The 21,463-nt window shown below is 37.6% G+C and overlaps 1 protein-coding gene across 2 annotated transcripts in view; it reads left to right on the forward strand.

The window, feature by feature from the left end:
- The window catches only part of palmdb (palmdelphin b), a 51,785-nt gene extending 39,893 nt beyond the window's left edge, over nt 1–11,892 (forward strand). For both annotated transcript variants that reach the window (XM_028811127.2, XM_028811128.2), the window contains one exon: nt 10,996–11,892. In XM_028811127.2, the coding sequence (XP_028666960.2) occupies nt 10,996–11,030 (35 nt within the window). In that variant the 3' untranslated portion in view covers nt 11,031–11,892. The remainder of the gene's footprint in view (nt 1–10,995) is intronic.
- Nucleotides 11,893–21,463: the final 9,571 nt, after the last annotated feature.

Consider the following 21,463-nt stretch of genomic DNA (forward strand, 5'->3'; position numbering starts at 1 on the left):
TGCACTCATAGTTTCTACTATTCAGCAAATATATTCTATTTTTTACTATAAATTACATTTTTTCTTTGACATTGGTGATATATGTGATAAAAAGTCTCAAATAATCCCGTAAAAATACATTTTCATTTGAACTTGTCGATTATCAGAAATCTAGAGAGTAGAAGTACTTTCTGAAGACACAATGCATTTTGAGAAAGACTGAAATATCAAGTTCATATTGTTTCAGATAAATGAAAGTTGCAGCTATTAAAAGTAGTGAGTTACAAGCACTGGTAGTGTCTTCTTAGCCTGGTCACATTTATGACCAGTTTAAACTTCACGCTTAAAGCGCGTATGCACATGCAACATGGCTGCCATGTGTTCCCAGTGTTCATTTGATGCGACCTTTGAGCACGTCCTCAGAAATTAACGCGATGTGTGCTTGAGTTGCAGTACCAGCAAAAAGTGGGAGTGTCGCAGTGTATTCAAGTTGGAATGTGACATCAGAGTCTTTGTTTACTAGCAACATGTGACTGTAAAGCCACTTTGGAGATCCTACAGGATCAATGGGTGTGTTTCGATATTTGATGAATGGTTCGATGTGGTGTAGCAAATCATCAAACTTAAATGCTGACATACAAATGTATCTGTGGTGCTTTTCTTCATCTGTTTCTCACATAGGCAATACAAGCGTTGCATATGCCCCATCATAATGACACAATACATTTTAAAGGTTTTTTTTCCACCCTTGCAAAATATCATCAAAATGTACAGAAGCATATTTGAGCCACAGAGAAAAAAAATAGGCACACAGTGAAGAACAAAAAAAGGTCTAAAGTAGAACGTGGTAAACATCATCTTAAAACTGACCCACTTGTTAATCGCTATGTGCTTCTGGGGCTTCCTCCTGAACTGGCAACAGTGACAGGCAGCGATTGCCACACAGAGCACATTAAATTTATGATATTTCAGCTCTCTGCACATTTAGAATCCTTAGATTTATACTTCATAACACTTTCATGATGAAATGTGTTAAAGTATGTATGTTACATTTTACAGATAAATCGTTAGCTTCATTTAAATAATTAATACTGTTAATAATTACACTTGTGAGGGCGGCACTGTGGCAGAGCTGTAGTGCTGCTGCCTCGCTGGGAGTTACGTCCCTGGTGTTCCCTGCCTGGAGTTTGCATGTTTTCCTGGTGAGTTTCCACAGTGTGCTACGGTTTCCTTCCAAGGACATGCAGGTTTGGGGATTTGGTGATGCTAAAATGACACTACTGTATGTGTGTGCTTGTATTCACCTTGCGATGAGCTTATACCCCGCCCAGGGATTGTTTCTGCCTCGTGCCCTATGCTAGCTGAAATGGCCATGTCCTTGGATTGATAGAAGTAATCATTAAACATCCACCCTTTTCAGAGATATTGTGGCAAGGTGTCCTGGGAATTTAATGAATGTTTCAGACAATTCACAATAAAGCCTAATGTTGTTGTGTTGTTTTCTCACTGTGATGATATCTCACACTGCCATCTGGTGGAATCCTCCAGATTTACATAAAGTACGCGTGCAAGTATAAACAGTACACAACTTGCGTAGCACTTGGCTCTGCAGGCACATACGTCACGTCGCATGAAGTATAAACCCGGCCTAATACTACTGCCAGATGCCTTGCTGATTTATTCCTTTGTATTTTTAATCATTTAGTGTTAGATTACTGAATGGTAGGTTTCATTAATAATGGGTCAAATTCAGAGACTTAACTGAAAAGAAGGATAGGATTTTATAATTACATTCAGGAAAATCGGCTTAGTACTGTACCCATCATGCGTCTCTTCAAATTGGTAACCAAACATCTAGTTAGGATAATTAGCATAATTGTAATTAAATATTTCAGGTGCACAAGTACACAAAACAAATGTGCCCGATACAGTAATAAGTAAGAGTTATGTCCTCTGTTCACACAACTGCCTTTTGCTTGGGGCTTTTGTCTAGTGATCTTTCTTGCAGAGGAGTGACAGCATGGCATTTTTTTACACAAAAACTGTGCTACTGATACTGCTAGCATATGTATCCCCACTGATGTTGACCCTACAATCCTGCTTGTAACCATTATTATTCTACATGTGTTATGTTAATGGACCAGATTTAAAAATAGTTGAACTCAGTGAGACAACTTACTTGTGACTGTGATATACCATATGTTGGCCTGGGTTAATGACTTTATTCTGGTTATTGGCATAATTTTAATATGTTTTTTTGATATTTATTGTGTGTCTTATTGGGTCTTTGAGGCAGAAATTGAGTTATTGAATTGAAGATAATGATGTTATGGTTTTCTGGTCATCTGACAAATCTGTTTGTAATTAATTGCAAGTGTTTTGAAACAGCAAACAAAACAAAGAAACTTTTTCCCCATTATATCTACTACACAGGCAAGAAGTCTAATTACACACTTATCTATACTGAGAACTACAATACATATATTCAGCACATAAGGCACACTGCAACCAAATTATCTATGATGCTTATTTGTTTACGTTTACGTGGTGTCTCCTGTGCATATTATGGCATTATTTACATCAACTGGATATCAAAATAACTGTAACCTTGTGTTAATTGCAGAGACAATACATGGCATGAAATCACTGTGAAAACTCAGAAACTCTCTTGTCATACAGTTACGCAGTATAATTCCCTTAGGAATTTTAATTAAATTCTCTCTTTCCTCTTCTTTAATATCTTCTTCTTCACTTAAGGTGACAGCTCCTGCAACTGAGGTGTGGTGAGATTTTAACAACTACAGCCCTAAAGTATGACGTGCCTTCCTTCTAAAACTCATTGTGAGTTGTTGTAAGACATACTGTAAACCTCCCACTGCAATTCCTGCAGTTGTCACCTATTTCAGTAATTTAACTCATAAATCAAAGCAAACAACACTATCCTACTGGTGTGCTCGAGAACTTATTTACCTGTTTGGAAACTTAAATTGAAAACTTATTTACCTTTTTGGAAACTCGAATTTTTGTTTACTGTATTAAAGAGAGACATATCACATTTTTGTATAATAAATATTTTTATAACAATGAGTCATATTAAAAAAATAACTAGTGATAGAATGCAAGTACATGTACTGGTATAGTACTGTACATAAAATGCTTGTTTTTAATTATATTAAATAATCGAAAACTGAACCCAAATATGATTTCATTTTAATCTTTGAATAGTGAAGAAAATGGTCTGTATTCTATCATTTCTTGCTTTTCATTTTATTTTATTTTCCACCCCAAGCACAATAAATTATACAGACAAAACAGAAGTCTCTAACTCTCTAGCTCTTGTCTAAGTAATTACAATAGCTGAATTAATTCTTATTTATCTAAGCAATCAGTAAGAATAAAAGATGTAGTTAATAGATAATTCTGTGATATACAGAGTATTGTGTGTGTGTTAAAGAAAGATTATATCAATGGATAACTTAGTAATATACTCAACAAGCTCCTGGAGGGTTAAATGTCTTCTGCAGAATCAGAAGCTCGCTGGGTCTTTCTTACAGTTTTCATGTATGTTGACTTAGCATCTTCTGATAAAAACTACATGAAGATTTTGAGCTCACCCCTGTGTACAGTGTCTTTCTATCACTGGCATTTTTGCATTTGTGTGAACTGCATTTCTGTGGTCACATTTAATTAAATACTCTCTTTCCTCTTATTTAATATCTTCTTCTGTCTTTTAGTTACAGTTTCTGTTCTTGAACTTGCGGCCATGTGCCCCTAAGTTTGTGTCTAGCTACCATTAGCTGCATTTGAAATTAATGTCTTGTGGTATATCAGGGCCGTACAGCTCCCCAAACCCAGACACAGACAGGCACAGTAACACACAAGTGCAAAACTACCACACACTTTATTTCTTTTTTCCCTTGTGGGAAAACATCTTCCCCATACCCCACAAGTATAACACAGTTCCAGCAATACTGCACAGTCCCTTCTCTCTCTCTCTCTCTCTCTCCCTTTCTCTTCTCTGCTGCCTCCATTCCTCTCCCAGCAATCTTTGTCTTCATCCTCCCGACTCTGGCTTATCAAACGGAGTGAAGCGGCCTCTTTTATAGTGCATCCAGAAGTGCTCCAGGTGCTCTCCGATCCTCTCCCATCAGCACTACCAGTTGTGGTGGAAGTGCTGCAGTCCAGGGCTCCGGAACTGTCCAGACGACCCCTTGTCCAGGGCTGAACTTCTAAGCTCCAAACCCGTGGCCCCAATGTAATCTAGGGGGGGTGTTGCCCTCTTGTGTTCTGCTGGAAGTATTGCCCTGGATATGTCCTCTCCCCCGGTCCTTCCATCATAGGGGCGCCCTGGCCAGGCATGAGCCCCAGCCACCCACCACAGTCTAAATATATTTTCTGCTACTAATAGTCACTGCAGTCTGAGATGCATCACTTCACTGTCACTTAATTCTGTTTAGGTTTCATTTATGGTTTGGTATTTTGTTTTCATTTTAAGACTTTCACATGTCTTAGAAGCTGATCATAGCTTTATGATTTCTTTATGCCTGCAGCTCTGTCGAGATGGACAGTTTAAGTAATTTTTAAATTGAGGATTAGGCCATATAACCATAGCAGTGTCTAACTTGGACTTTTTAACATAATATAAAACATGACACAAAAGCAATATGAGTAATAAAAGCTTCATTGGGATTACCATTCACATATGAGAAAATAAGTTCTTTAATAAAATTTAGTAACAGTGCCTAATGCTCAGTTATTTAATTATATTGAGCTATATTCATTTTGAAGTACAAGGTATAAAATGTGAAGAAGATTTATATTTAAACATATAATCAAATTGACCAATCCTCATCACATAGAGCACAGCAGATATAATCATAAGGTATAAAGCAAAGTAGCTTTAGTATTATGTTACAGGCAGCCATAATCTGTAATGATAATAACTTGAAATAAAATGATGTAAATTTGTTTTTCGTTCACAAAAGTTCTTACCCCTCTGCATAGAGTCTGCCGTGTCATTTTAAGCTTTTGAAAATGCAATAAGGAAAATAGGGAGACACAAGAGAATTGATTTTTCGTTGTTGAAAATTGCTCATGATCCACATTAGTAAGATAAATGCACAATTTCATTCCAAATATGAAAGAATAACTTATGTGCTTGTTTTGGGATTTCACAAATGAATCATAGACGTTTGTGAATAACCATTTCCAAATTCTTAAAACAGCATTTTGTGATTGGTGTAATAAATTTAGAAGCTTGGTGGTTTCCAGGTGCTGATTAGTTTTTAAGTATTACTCTATAATAGATAGCTTAATTATATTTTTTGAATTTTGACATTTCTGTGAATGCTTCAACTTGTGTGCTAAATGACAAGATCATTTTATTTAAAATGCTGGAACACATGCATGGAATCTATAAGATTCTTTAATTTTCACATGCTTCTGAATTTTTAACATAGATTTTATACAGTGTTTCTATAGATAGCCATAATATGCAGGCAGAATAAGGGAATATGCAGTGCTGATAGCTAATACAGTATTTTTAAACATTCTTTTAATAATTTAACAAACTACATAAGCTGTAAATTTCCTACCAACATTACAGGAACTATGTAGTTCAGATGGACTGTAAAGAAATGCTACTGTACATGCCAGACCCTGTGATACCTGTGCCACTTTGTGGTCTCTGAAGCAAATACTCTGTCTTTTTTAATATGCGGTCATGCCTAAAAAACCTAAAACCTAGATATAACATAATTATCTTGAAGGTTATCTTAACAGCTGGGAATATGATTTAAGATACATTTTAGAAGGCTGTGCTATACCACACCACCATTGCACTAAAGCACCACCTAACATGACATTAACTATATACACAACTGTACAAAATGTTTCGGATACTTTTATTGCTTGCAATGCAGAGGTCTTATTAATATAAACAAATTATTTTCTTCCTTCTTTTGCATTTTTTTTACTATTTTCAAGATTATATGGTTAACAAATTATTAGAAGTATGTCCAAAAGCTTTCTAACAAGAATAAACAATACTTGACAAAAATATCCACGCTGAATAAAAGTAAGATAAGCTTTACATAAACTTCAAACCTTTAGAAAATATAAATGCTGTCCATCCATCCACAATATAAAGATCATTAATTAAATCAGGGCATGAATGGTGAATTGTATATTTTTGAAACGTCTTTTCTAATTGTAAATGCTTTGTGTGCTTCAGCACTGGATCTCAGTAATAAGGTGACCCTGATAGTAAATTCTTTCTTGAGATTTCTTGTTCTTCCACAGTTTTCATTTTCTGTAGACTCCTCAGCATCCACCACACCACTACTGGCCTACTGAAATTATACACCTTGAGTTCTCTTTCGTACCTTTGTGTGTTTATAATCTGGACTTTTATTTGACTTCTCTTCATGTCTCTGAACAATGTTCTCCTTATTTGTGGATCTGTTCTACACAGGAGCTTACAGTGATGCTTCTTAATTATTTTATCGCTGTTACTGAAACTGTCTCCAAACATTATCTTTCTTTAAAGTGTGGTGTTCTGTCCAGTCTTGGTGTTTAGATTGTTACCATAACATTAATGAAACCTGCTTAATCCATTTATGTTCAAATTGTCACTCTTTCCAGTAAACAAAAATACATATTATTTAACGCTTAGTTAAACTGAAGTAGAATAATGAGTTGCTTAACAGGAATATCTTTTAAGATGTACTTTTAAAAAGTGCACACAATCAAAGAGAGGACATACAAGTTCCCCTCCAGAATGTCATTTCAGTTAATGTAATATATGTTTTGAAGCAGCAAATATGCCTTCTTCATGTTTAGTAGCTGCTAATAAACAAAATGTTACAAATATCTACTACTCCACTATCTTGGTCTTTTCATATCATTCTGATTTTTTGAAAGAAATAAAATTTAAGGGATACAGAAAGTGCTACCAATGCGCTTGTTGTCATAAGTCTAGGAAAAGCAGGCTAGATACCAGTACAAATTTGTGATGCAGTGAGATGCACAGGAAATGCGTCACTTCTGTGGTGTCAACAGGCACACTGGCCTAGAAGCCTCTTTGCTATCCTGTATCATCCATCCACCCCTGATTGTTCTGTATCCTTAAAGAGGCTTTAACCTGTTGTTTTGAGTGAGCAGTGTGGCTCAATGATCATCCAGCTCCTGAATAAGTGGCCCATTACTATCCATGGGGAACATTAGATATGCTCATCAAAGTCTCAGCTGTCCTACTAAAAACTTTTCCTGTACATCTAGATAGATAGATAGATAGATAGATAGATAGATAGATAGATAGATAGATAGATAGATAGATAGATAGATAGATAGATAGATAGATAGATAGATAGATAGATAGATAGATACTTTATTAATCCCAAGGGGAAATTCACAGTTCATCTAGTAGGATGATAGGGTCTGCCACACTGTTGAAGTGCCCTTTCCACTGCCAATACATGCTTTTCTTGAGTTTGGTAGGCGTTGGCTCTGCCCTGTGTGTTTTACTTGTACCTACATTTAAATATTAGAAGAGTCCATCCATGGCACATTATATATATATTTTTGTTTGTTTAATAAAATAATTTAAAAGTATGCCTCACTTGTTTAACTGCTTATTAAGATAACACATAAACATACAATTACATACTAGCTTCCATCTTTGAAAGTGGCAAAAGAAGACTGTAGTTTGGCAGCATTCCCTGTGGTAATTTTGTTTACCTTCTTTGTCAGTGACATAGTTTACAGCACCCATCTGCACCAAACCAATTTTGACTTGTCATTCAATTTAGGATGTACATCTCTGGGCTAATAGTAACACTAATGCACCGTAATGTAAACTAATTTACGCTCTTACGCTCTTAGAGATTTGAACCTAGGCCTCCCAGGGAAACCAGGAACTACACCACAATGCTGATCTCTCTACTTTTCACCTTAGATTCAATTTGTTGTCTATAACACAAAACTAAAAATTTTGGATGTGCCCCAACTGTCATGTTTTGTTCTTGATAACAATTTGAGTCTCCTGCATCAGTCTTTATTCATCAAACATTCATTGGGATATACAAAGTGGAACAACTCACATCAGCTGCTTTAAACTCCTATTTAATGTAAATTTGATTGCATCTGTGTATGTATATATTAATATATCCTAAATGTAACTAAAACAGATATGTGTTCTTGATGTTTGCCATTAACATAATAGACACCTTCTAAATGATCATAATAGTGGAGCATTTCCATGGTTATATGACAAGAAGTGTGATGCCAGACTCAGAGCGAGGAGATCACATGGTTAAAATTTAGAAAACAAAATCACCAAGACAATAATAGAACACTTCAATGTACAACAGTGAATTTTTTCAAATTTTATGAAATATTGTCTTCAAAAATGTCAGAATGGAGTTAAACAAATAAGTACTTCAAATTGGCATTATTGTGTAACAAGGCTTAATGATTAGTTTGGGCTGCAGTTCCAAATCAGTAGAGTTTGACTGTTATTTATTTATATTCATTCATTTTCTTTTTTGTTTATAGAACAAAATTAAATTGCAAAACACAATCTAATTAAAAGACAAATAGTAGTTTCAATACAGTACAAATTATTTCTGTATAGCACTGTCACTGAGTTCAGGCATAGAGCCCTGTGAACATATTCTCAGAAAATGCAAGCATAGATTAAACTAAATACTAAATACAAAATTAGTACACATAAAGATTTCTTAAAACACACAGGTAGAAACTGATTCACATAAATGGAAAACAAAAATATCTGTGTATTTATTAATTGATGAACTATGGCCAGTTGACAGAGTAGGAGAGGAAATATGTCAAAGACAAAGTCAGGCACAGTCGCGGTCCTAGAGACGTCAGCCAACTAACCACCCAGCCACTCCAGCGCATTCTATACTGGAGACCGCCAGGCCATCCAATCAGATGAGAGAACCGTTCAGTCCAATGATTCCAATGCTCTTTTCCTTGAGATGACTTTTCCATAGGCAGTAGGGCAGTGGCACCAGGTGCCTCATCAAAATACTGTGATGAGAAGGAGAACAGAGGAGGGTTAGTATATGTTTTTAAATACTGTATTACTTTTATTTCTATAGAAAAGACTAATAAACAGAGATGCAGTATGCACAGCTAATCAGCAGCTCTAGTCAGGTTATGCCAGACTAAAGTAGTGAGTCTTCAGCCTGGATTTAAAAGCTGAGACTGAAGGGTCATCTCTTCTTTTAGCGGGCAGATCATTACACAGCTCTTGGGCCCTGTAACTAAAAAGTCCACCTCCCAATGTTATTTTATTAATCAATAAATTGTTAACTGAAACTTTACATTAAACACAACATTCAATCCCAGCCCAGTTCAGAGAGCTGTATGACAACAGAGTCCCATTTGAAGTGGTACTTCACACAGAATAAAAAGACGAAATAAAAAGGTTCAGCATAGGTCTGGTGTGACTTTTACTGATTATAATAAGGTCAGTAACAGTAATAATAAAAGCTGATAGTAAAATGTCAGTATTAAGAGAATTCAACAGTATTATGTGGATATTTTATGTCAATGCATTTAGGTTTCATACAGAATAACTATACTTGCATCAGGTAATTAAAACATTAACTGAACTTTAAATGCATTAAGCGGTTGATAGATTATTTTCTAATAATTATGAATATATAAATTTGTGTGACAATACTGAGAAATTGAAAGCATCATTGTGTTATTTTTTAGGTACAAGATGGGTGCAATCCAAAGAACTTGTAAACTTTGTGCACAGTAAACATTTGTCACAGAAAAAAATATCTGCAAAAGCTATTATTATATAAAGTACACAGATGCATTAATAGGCGAGGCCTTTTCATTTTTTCTGTAGCTGTGCTTTATTATAGTTTATAACACACTGTGCCTCTTGTGCAGTACAGTGAGCTGAGAATTTTTTTTCTTTTACCATTAGGTCTACTCAGGACACATCTTCACCTCGACTCTTAATCAATTCAAAAACAACCCACCTTGACGTTGTCTCCTCTCACTTTCCAAACAGTCTTTAGACAGCCGCAATACAAATTCTCCCACACTCTTTACAGCACTGCACTTGTTAGGCTCACCAGTGTACTCCGTGTGCTCTTTGTAACACCTGCTACACTCTTTTGTTCTTGGACTGTACCTTTTTCCCTTGACCTGTTCTATCTTCCTAGCCTTAGGGCTATAACATTTTCGTGAGTTTTCCTGACCTCCATTTGCTTTCTGCCTGTCTGCACTACAGTATATTCAGTCATCTTTGGTAAAGCAAGCATGCTCATATGTAATATTTCACCTCAGAGTAAAGTCAAGTCAGGTGACCTCATTACAAAATTATTGTCAAAGGATTTCAGTATTTTCTCCTTCTTTTTCCATAGAGCAAATAAGCATAATGACCTGTTCTTTGCTATCTTCTTGTGTTACCTTTGAAATATTTCAATTCCATATGAAAGTCTGCATCCACCCTTGCTGCTCATTTGATCCTTCTGTAATTAAAACTTTTTTATGTATTACTCACTTGCATTATGCTTCAATTTGCTTACCAGTGGTCAGACTACAAAAGGTAAGACCTTTTTATGTCATTTGCTTTAACTTCTTGCTCCATGTCACAATGATGGAAGGAAGGAAAAATGCACACATTGGTTCATGTTTAGCCAGTGAGCTCTGCTGCAGTGTTCTTAGCTAGTGAAATATTGTGTTTATATTCGGCCAATCTGTACGTGAGTTAAATCATTCAAAGTACAGTGAGTACTGTACATACTGGATATAGGCGATACCAATCATAGTTTACTGTATAATGCTTAATATAATTCTTGTTTTAGGTATTTCTTAAGCTTGCAATTTCCCATCTATGTCTGAATTCTGTGTAGATCAATGCTTTCATTCACAAGAGTACATACTATACGTAGATGGATGATATTATGTAATAAGCATATTATCTATGATACCAATCACTAATATATTTTTATTTTCCTTTTTTAACAGAATTGGAAATGAAAATGTTGAAACTTTGTAAATAAAGGTGATCAGAGTCATAAGTTCCTCTGGATTCCTTGAAGATTCCTTTGAAGATAAAGAAATGCAAAATTTTAATTAATTAAGCAAGTCCTGACATAACCACACTAAACTTCAGAGAATACTGAAAATTATGTTTCCTTTTTGGTTATTGACAGTGGCACAGTTGACAGATACTTGTATCATCTATTTAACTTAGTCTGTTTATTTTTCTTGATAATTAAAATTGTTAGGTAATTTCTTAATTACCTGTAGCTATATAATTTAATTATATTGTTTTATTGTTTTGTTTTGTAGTCACAGTATGAGGCAGCTTTTGGTCAAATGTATAAATTTCAGCCTACTACTAACACTGTGATTTATTCTTACATATTTTCAATGTATTACACATTTAGGTAAAAACGGCTTGCTTACTAATGCAATATATTGTAAAATCATGAGCTTAGAATAAATTGCCTGTTTTTAAGGTTTATTTTACTGTGTCAGATATTCAGTATCATAAATAATTTTAGTCAAGGCTGACAAAAAGAAAGCACAAGGTCAGCGGTGTTAGAAACTATTCAAATGGTAATATTTTTCTACACATCGAATTTCAAAATAATCATATAAACTAAATCACCTTTTGTAGAATGAGTGCTGACAATTCAAGCAAATTATCATATTGATTTTAAGGATGTTTCTAAAAGCAAAAAAAATATTTACGCCAAGTATTAGTGTTTTTGTGTTAACAGGAGGAAAGTTTTAGCATCCAGAATGACAAACAGACAATATTCCATTTTTGTTAAAATACTGTATATATTTTAGTATGTACTTCTCAAATATATTTTAATGTGTGCACATAGTAAAGCATTGCTTGCTTCTATTGAATCAGTTTCAAAAATATTATAAAAATATTATAACATAGTATCAGTCTGTGTATTTATGTTAATATTTAACAAACAACCATTGTCATACCCATTTAATGAAATACTCCACCCAAAAATGTATTTGTTTTTATGTATTGCTTATCCCATGTAGTCAAGTAGTGGCCGACAGAATTTTTTACTCTCGCATTTTCATTCAGAACAAAGGTAAGACAATTTCTGAAAGAATATACAGTAAGTAACCCGACATTGAACAACAGCAAACAGTATCAAAATGTTCATGAAAAGCATGTCACATTGTCACATAATCCACATGTTAAGTCATCCAATTTCCCAAACACATTTTTTTACTAAAATATTATTCAGTAAATCTCTTCTGGAAAAAACTCTTGTAAACTAAAATGGAAAAATGTTCTAAATCAGCATTTAATTTGCAGACCTGCCTCCTAGCATTATGTTTATATTCAGATTCTCAGTGCCAATACCTTGGAATTATTTAGCAACAGGCTAAATAAAAGCTGTTGAAAGTCTGAGCCATATTATCCTCCTGCTAACGTTTTGACTTGCTATATGTTTTTAATTTTAAACATTAGTTGTAGATGTATCTGAACTTTGCACTGTCCATATCACATGAAACACAGTGCCAGTCAATGAATAAGCTGTTACTGGACTGGACTTGTAGCTGATGATTGATGGAGGAGCGGGTGTTTAGTTCAAATCCTCACTTGTATCTCAGTGCGTTCTGTTTTAGTTCACAGGAGCCTTTTCCAGAAGTGACTTATTTAGCAAAATTTTAGTAAAAAATACACGTGTTTTGGACATTGTGAGCATACAACTGGATGACTTCACGTGTGGATTATGCAACACAAGTGTCTGAGACTTTTTCGTGGACATTTTTATATTTTCTGCTGTTGTCAAACATTGATCACTATTATTGTATCAGATCATTTTTACTCTTCATCACTACAAGTTACATGGGGCAAGTAATGAATTAAGCATTAAAAAATATTTTTGGGTGGAGTATTACCTTAATCCAAATGAGAATTGTGGAGTGAATTTAATATCTGCGTTCATATAAGATTTATTGTTAATATTTTCATTGTTAACAAATAAATTCCAAACTCTTCTGTGCTAAAACACAAACATCTTAATGTATTTTGGAACACGTGTCTTTAATTTGTATGAACAGATTTAGCAAGCAATTTGGGAAGTCAGTGGTGGCAGGAACAAAATGTACTGTTTTACTTGTTAATGTAAACTTTTATTTTTCAAATATAAATTAATAACAACAGGTACAATGAAAATCTCACAAATACATCCTCATGGTCACCTCCTTCCATCTTGTACCCCAATACAGACCTGATGACTACACATCATGTTGTAGCGGTCAGGGGCCGCTAAGATTCACACCGTCAAAAATGATGGTGATTTGTTTATTTTAATAGAGGAGATCCCAGGAACATCCCCAGCCTTGGATCGACTCACACACACTCACCACTGAGACCAAATGAAGCGCACTGGGAACATTAAACAATTAAGTATATAATGAAATGAAATGAACTAAATGAAAACAACAATACCACCCCTGACCCCTGTGGCGATATTACATTTAACATATAAACACAAACATCACACAGCAAAGTCCATGTAAACCAAACTGGATGAAATGAGAGGTGATGAAGTTAAGTCCAGTGATCTGTATGTTGAAAGGGTGAAAGAAAACACAGTCCTACCGGTAGTTACTGAAAGGATGAAATCGGATGAATGGTTCAGGAGTGCTCCACTCTTCCGGAAAACCAATGAATCCAACACAGTCCTCAGTGCACAGGTAGACAGACGATCCAGACCCCAACAAACGAATACCGTCCAGGACACAATGATTAATTAAAGTTCCAATAACAGCAGGCAGCACAACAGATAAACGCAACACACCAAAACAAAACAAATTTTTTCTTTTCTTATTGGCCCCCTGCCCTCCTTTTAACCTCCTTTGACCCCAGCAGCCCCTGCAAGGACTGTTGGGAGATGAAGTTCTTACTTAGTAGCACTGCTACAATGTAGTATTGTGAATTTGGAGGGGTCGTTCTTCTGTCACCTGCTCTGATCCTGTAGCGTTATTGCCTGTCAGTAGCTGATCGGGAGGAATCCCAGCTGCTGGTTGTTTTGCTTTTGTCTCCTTCTTGATCACCTTCCTTCCTTGTCTCATCTTCCTTTTTGCTTGTTGTTCTTTTCCAACACTTCTTTAGTATAGTTACTTTGATCTCTCAACTATTATCATTTGAGTTAGTCTCAATACATACATGTTAAAGCATTATGTCGGTTGCAGACATTTTGTTTTACTTTGGCCAATGTCTCTCCTTTTCTTACATCTTTCAAAACTCCACAATTCAACAGTTAACTGTGATGTGGCCCACTTATTCTACACATTTTTAACTGCTTATTATTAAATCCTACCTCCTGAACAATAGTGTTTCTACATTAACACCAGAGGCATTATTTATAAAACGTTGCATGGAGTCAAGCTTGAAAATATATCTACACCAAAAGAAAATAAACAGGAAAATGTATACAGCAAAAAAGAATAATCAAGTTTATAAAACCTGTCGTATGCACATTTAACTCAATTTCTACTCAGTATATATAAAATCCTAAGCCTAAAAGTGCAACGATTTTATGTGACGTTTTATGCCGCGTTTTAAATCGGGGTTATTTTAAAACCTACATATATATGTTTGGTATCATTCTTTTCAGAATTTATCGAAACTTTGATGCTGTTAGATTTTCAGATTCTTATTCTGTTTTTAAATTATATACTAAAAAATATCAAGAACTCACATTCCGCAAGACAAGACCTTGTGCCAAAAGATTTAACCATGCCCGGGGCCGGAAATAAAAGACAAAGAGTAGGACAGCTACTGTATAGGCTTTTAAATGTTTGAAGTGCTGTGCGAGACACAGATTACGCAGCAGACACAGCAGAAAGCCAGCAGCAGATCAAGCAAAGAGGAGGTAAAAAATAAACTGTATTTGTTTCCCATTGTGTCACTGTTTAAGAGGGGGTTTTGGAGGAGCATCTCCTTAGGGTGCATTCAGCTCCCCCTCTTCACAACACAAGCAGCAGAGACGTGAAGTGGCTGGAGCCTAGCACAGGCCGGGGGGGTTGGCGAGTGAAGTGAGCAGGGGGGAACCCCCTAGTACCTTTATAAATCACAATCATCTTGTAAATGATTCAAATGAGAATGGGCTCGGCCTCCACCCTGAAACAACCATATATGGACTATGCTAATCAACCTCCTCCATATGCAATCACAATGCAGCAGACATTCAGTGGCTGGTAGAGTAGCTTCCCACCTGACACATCCAGACACAACCGCCAGCACTTGAGGACTTCTATGATCTGCACAGCATTGTAGTGCCTCTCCTCTGTGCCATAAGGTGGCAGAATCTGAATGGGTAGTCACCATCACCTGGCACATGTAATGACGTGACTGTGCACGGCATATGAAAGGCTGAAGGTACAACCAGTTTCCTTACCAACAGGCCAGCCCTCGTGTACAGCATCATCAGCAAGTCCTATTTTCATGCTACTTTACCTCAAAAGAAATGAATCATGTTTGGACCTACAGGCCACTTAGTCACATTGTTTGTCACTCTCATCTTGCCATTACAGATGACATGTTTTAAAGGAATGTAACTGCCTACAGTTAACAAAAGAAGCTTTATTTTCACTTATTGCAATATGAGTGCTGCCAACTATAATAGTAATTAAATATGTTTATACAGTATAGTGCTTTTCTTGCTTCTCAAAATGCTTTACACAAATAGAGAGGAACCACTTCAACCACCACCAATGCGTAGCACCAACCTGGATGATGTGACAGCAGTCATTATTGCACCTGTACGCTCACCACACATTAGATATTAGGTGGTGAAGGGATGAGAGAGGTAGCCAGTGAGACGCATAAGATGATTAGGGGGGCATAATGGAAGAGGCCATGATGGGCAATGTAGCCAGGACATCAGGATAAACCCTTGTCTTTTCAAAAGCTGCTCAGGGATCTTTAATGACCACAGAGTGTCAGTACCTCCATTTTAAGTCTGATCCAAAGAACAGTGCCATAGTTACAGTACACTGTCCACGTCAGTGCACTGGGGCATTGGAATCCACATACAGCCCACAGGATAAGCACACCTTGCTGACCTCACCAACACCTGTACCAGTAGCAACCCTGGCTTTTCCTAGATCATTTCCCATCCAAATACTGACCAGACTCGAACATGCTTAGCTTCAGTTGGATGACTTGTTTGGAAGCACAGGTGGTACGGCTACTGCCAATTGCCACAAATACATTAGGTATCCAAATACTGTTGCAAAGTGCTTTTAATGTTGACATGTACAACCAAACCAAAGGAAAACTGAATTTAGCGCCTAATCAGTTGGTTTATGGCTTCCAGCTCAGCGAGAATGATGGAGCTGAAGCTTGCCTGAGATATTCCTGACCTCTTGCTCAGTTCCTTTTGATTGGCGTCTGTCACCTGAAAGACAACTGTTGTTAAAACATGTCAGCACCAAGTCCAGCTCAGCACATAGTTCTAAGAGAATGGCTCTTGGAAACATAAACTGGCACATAAACCAGTCATCATCAGGGGCAAAACACATTCTGCTGGTCTTTAAAATCTTGTTCCCTTTGTAGATAACCATTTGTGTAGTTTTCAAGCAGTACTGAACACACCATATTGCTTCAAACAACCAGACTGGAAATAGGCTATAGGGCACGAGATTTAGAGCTTTGTGTAGGCAGCGAGTGACTCATGCCTGTGCTTGGGCTGACTGCACTTATGGTTTGTAATCCTGAGAAGTGATGAGTAACATAACACAATACTTATTTTATTGAACTAAAAATATCAGGGTTACTAATAAAAAATTAAAAAAAAAAACAGATTTGCTGTAGGGCGGCACTGTGGCGCAGTGGGTAGTGGCTGCTGCCTCGCAGTTAGGAGACCCGGGTTCGCTTCCCAGGTCCTTCCTGCGTGGAGTTTGCATGTTCTCCCCGTGTCTGTATGGGTTTCCTCCGGTGCTCTGGTTTCTTCCCACAGTCCAAAGATATGCAGGTTAGGTGCATTGGCGATTCTAAATTGTCCCTAGTGTGTGCTGTGTGTGTGTGCCCTGCAGTTAGCTGGTGCCCTGCCCAGGGTTTGTTTCCTGCCCTGTGTTGGCTGGGAATGGTTTCAGCAGACCCCTGTGACCCTGTAGTTAGGATATAGCGGGTTGGATAATGGATGGATGGATTTGCTGTACAGTATTGCTTTTAAGTAAAAACTTTCCGTTCTCACCTTTACCACATATACAGTATATATTTTGAACAGTTTTAATTAATTCTACATTTTCTACATGTATGTTTTTGGTTGAACATTATATTGGCACTTTAATAACCATAAAACGAGGTGTGGATGGAATTTTAAGAGGGGCCTGATCACCTGAAGCAATGTGGTAAAGGGAGGTCTGTGGCTGAGTGCCCTTTTAAATAAATAATCGCAGCAGTCGTGGCTTTAAGGATGGGGCGTGGTAGGAGTGGTTCCTGGGCGCGATGCTGGCGTAGGCATTTGTGCACTGAAGTACACAGGTGCGGGATCGCCCACGTCCGTAATTGATGCCAGGAGCTGCTGATCGCTACACCTGTGTGACATCCCCACATAAAACAGGAGCAGCGCGAGTGCGGAGGGAAAGACAGAAGAAGAAGAAGAACCTTACTGCACAGAAGCAGTTAGCTGGGAGTACAACTGCAGAAGGAGTTTGTGGCCAACACTTGAGAAGGCAGTTGGAAGTGTTTGCTCCAACTGGCCCATTTCAAGGAGCCTGACTGACAAGGAAGTTTGACAGCTTGCCACGAGAGTCAGGGAGTCTTGGGAGGTTCAGCCCTACCGTCAGCACCCTGCCCATTGCAGGAAACCCGAGTCTCAGTCCGGGAAGACAGCTGTATGTAGCCAGGGGACGGAACACAACCAGACCCGGTGGAAGGTTTACTGCAGCTGCAGGTAGGGCAACACCCCTGTTGCAAAGCACGTTGGGATAACCAGGAGAGCCGGCAGTTAAATTAAGAAGGCACCGGGTGCTTAAAAGGAACTGCTTCCAGCCTGCCGGATTTTAACCTCATTTTAAAGGATTGTTTATTGATTTTAACCACTACTTCTTCCATCCATCCATCCATCCATTATCCAACCCGCTGAATCCGAACACAGGGTCACGGGGGTCTGCTGGAGCCAATCCCAGCCAACACAGGGCACAAGGCAGGAACCAATCCCGAGCAGGGTGCCAACCCACTGCAGGACACACACAAACACACACTAGGGCCAATTTAGAATCGCCAATCCACCTAACCTGCATGTCTTTGGACTGTGGGAGGAAACCCACGCAGACACAGGGAGAACATGCAAACTCCACGCAGGGAGGACCCGGGAAGTGAACCACAGGTCCCCAGGTCTCCCAACTGCGAGGCAGCAGCACTACCCACTGTGCCACCGTGCCGCCCCCACTACTTCTTTTACCTGTTTTTATTGATTATTTATGGATTTCTTGAAGCACTGCACTATGGACACTGTTTTGTTTGAGTGTTTTTAATAAAAGAACTGAACACCTTTTGCAACATTCCCTTGCTCAGTGTTATTTGTCCTCATCTGCCAGCTCATCCGGTTACTATTACCTACAGTGTCGAATTTAAGAGGCTCCCAAATGTGAAGGGGGAGTTTGGAGCTGCAACCGCACCTAAACCGGCTGTGGGTTTAGGATTTAATAAGAAATGCTGCCCACCTTACACTTGTTTGTCACGTCTTAGGAACTTGTTTTAATTTTCTATCCCTTGCAATCCGGGACCGCTGTAGAAATTTGCATTTCTTCATACAAAAGAAGAAGAAGTGCCACAAAAGTACGGCACTGTTTGTAGCGCGTTACATTTTATGATTAACAACTATTTAACATATTTAGTTATTTTATTTGTGAGTCACGAGTAGTGTTACTAAGTCACTTTTTAAAGTAATACAGAAATCTTCATAAATAAACCCAAACTCTCCTGTCAAGTTTACTTTTATAAATCCCAACATTTGCGTGGAAAGTTGCATTTCAAGCCTCTGTTTGAACGTATGAAAGTTTTATAAACCTGACCCCAGATGTTGTGCAAAATAAGTAAATAAATTTCCCTCACTAGCTAAACTTTTTGATATGTTTATAACTGCCCTCTTCTCTATCTTCTGCGACAATTTTGATTTCAAATTTCCTTCACGTGTTCTGTGTAATATCTGATCTAGGAAAATATTGATTTTTGTAGTATGTGAAATTGTCTGTGTGCCAAGAGTTAAAAACCTGTTTCTGACCGATGGGGCTCGCCAGATTGGTCTTGTAGTGTTCTGGGTTTACTCTTAGGTGAATTTTTCTGTTTAGCAATAAGCCTTGAAGGCTAGAGCCCCTTATTCTAAGTATTAAAAATGGATCAAGCTTTTCCAAGTCAAGGCAATGCACCACAATCAGCAAAGACACACGAAATGTCCAGTACCTTTTGCTCTCTTAATGGTAGCCAGAGTAATGATGTAAAATAAAAGTAAGTAGATCAATGTCGGGAATGGGCATGAGCAGCATCAGAATTCACCGGAGAAGCCTTAACGTGTGTTGGTTTGCACTTCATGGAAAAGAGGCCAGCAGTATGATGCCCAGTTTCAGAGATGTGCTGAATTCTTTTTGCAGAAAAAAACGGATATGTTGAAGATCATTTTTTATTTGTTTGCCACCTTCATACTGTTCAGCAAACACCTGGCCACACAGTGGTTAGTGTGGCTACCAGGCCAACCCAGAGGCTTGTGTTCAAGTTGAGTACTGTGCGTAATGTGCATGTTCATTTCTATTGCAGCTTGTTCTGTTCTCACCACAAAGCCATTCACTTCTAAAATTAAAGTGCTGCTGCTTCAATTCAGGTTGTTCACACTGCACTTTTTCCACAAACACAACTTCAAACATTTCTTTGAACATTCTTTTGAGAAGTGAAATCAGTCTGTTGAGTCTGTGATTCTGCACACTCCTGCAGGGTAGTTGGCTTAAGGGTCCACCTCTCAACTCGCCCATCTTCACAAAATTCACTCTTTACAAAGATTCTATCTATCTATCTATCTATCTATCTATCTATCTATCTATCTATCTATCTATCTATCTATCTATCTATCTATCTATCTATCTATCTATCTATCTATCTATCTATCTATCTATCTATCTATCTATCTATCTATCTATTGTCACAGGTGGCTGGGTATGGTCGGCACTCAGCTGCCTATAAAAGGGTCTGCCTCCCGACAATCAAGGCTGGAGTCAGGTGAGGAGGTGGACGAAGAGAAGCCCGAGTGTGTGAAGAGAGAGGAAGAGGCTTAGAAGAGAAGCCTGAAGAGTGAGAGACTGTGGGGGGTGTTTGGTGGCGGTGCACATAGGACATTGTATATATTAGTTGTAGAATAAACGTGTGGTGATGACTAAGAACGTGTCCGCCTGTCTGTGTCCGGGCTGTTCCCTTTCACACTATCTATCTATCTATCTATCTATCTATCTATCTATCTATCTATCTATCTATCTATCTATCTATCTATCTATCTATCTATCTATCACCAGAGGGTAAAACAGTGATGGACTTCCAGTCTACTGCATACAGGACAACAAATTCTCACTCTCAGAATACTTTCTCAGTGGAGTGACGATGAAGTAAGTGGGACTCGCACCCTGTCTCTCTCATTTTTTTCCTCAAGCCTTTTGCTTAAAAAAAATTCCAATGCAAACTTTTGCATTTCCTGCATGTTTTTTCAGGTCTAGATTACAGTAAAAGAGAAACCATGGTAAGCAGACATTAGAAGAAGGAACCTTGTGTTGTCCCCTAACTATCTTCAGTTGTCAAGTCAATTTAAAAGACTTCACTGTTTTAACCCTGCTGCCCCGTGGTATTGTGGGTTGATCACTGAAATGCTGGAGTCCAAGGACAATTTCAACATAGGAAATATTACATCACTGTTTTTTTTTATTGGCGTGCTTGTGCTTTTCCTCTAATAAAGACGACCACTCACATGTCTAGAAATGTTACATGAAAGTGCACATATCGATAAATTCTGAGTTTTTTTTCAGTTTTTCTCAAAATAGTTAAAAATTCACATTAGATCGATGGTGACTTTACATACAGATATGTGTGTGTGTGAGTGTGTGTTGATTTTGGGTTTCATCCATCTCTTCTAGTCCATCTCTTCATTCTCTTAACCTGCTTATTTTGCCGGCATCAACAGCAAGTAGTGCCTGAAGATGGCGTCAGTTCAGTAGAATGCAAACTCACAGGGACGCCTTGAAATGAAAGCTCAGGTGAGAGTAGGACGGATGGCGCTCAGGCCAGCATTTGAACCAAGGACTCTGGAATGAGGAGGGCGCAGAGGTAAACAATTCAAAACTCCAACTAGAATAATGTATGGTTTTCATAGTAATGAACATAATTACTTAGATTTATGGCAGTTGTTATTTATAGAATATTATCTGTAACAAAATGTGTAATAAGTATTCACAA

The sequence above is a fragment of the Erpetoichthys calabaricus genome, chromosome 10, assembly GCF_900747795.2.
Source record: "Erpetoichthys calabaricus chromosome 10, fErpCal1.3, whole genome shotgun sequence".
NCBI lineage: Eukaryota > Metazoa > Chordata > Cladistia > Polypteriformes > Polypteridae > Erpetoichthys > Erpetoichthys calabaricus.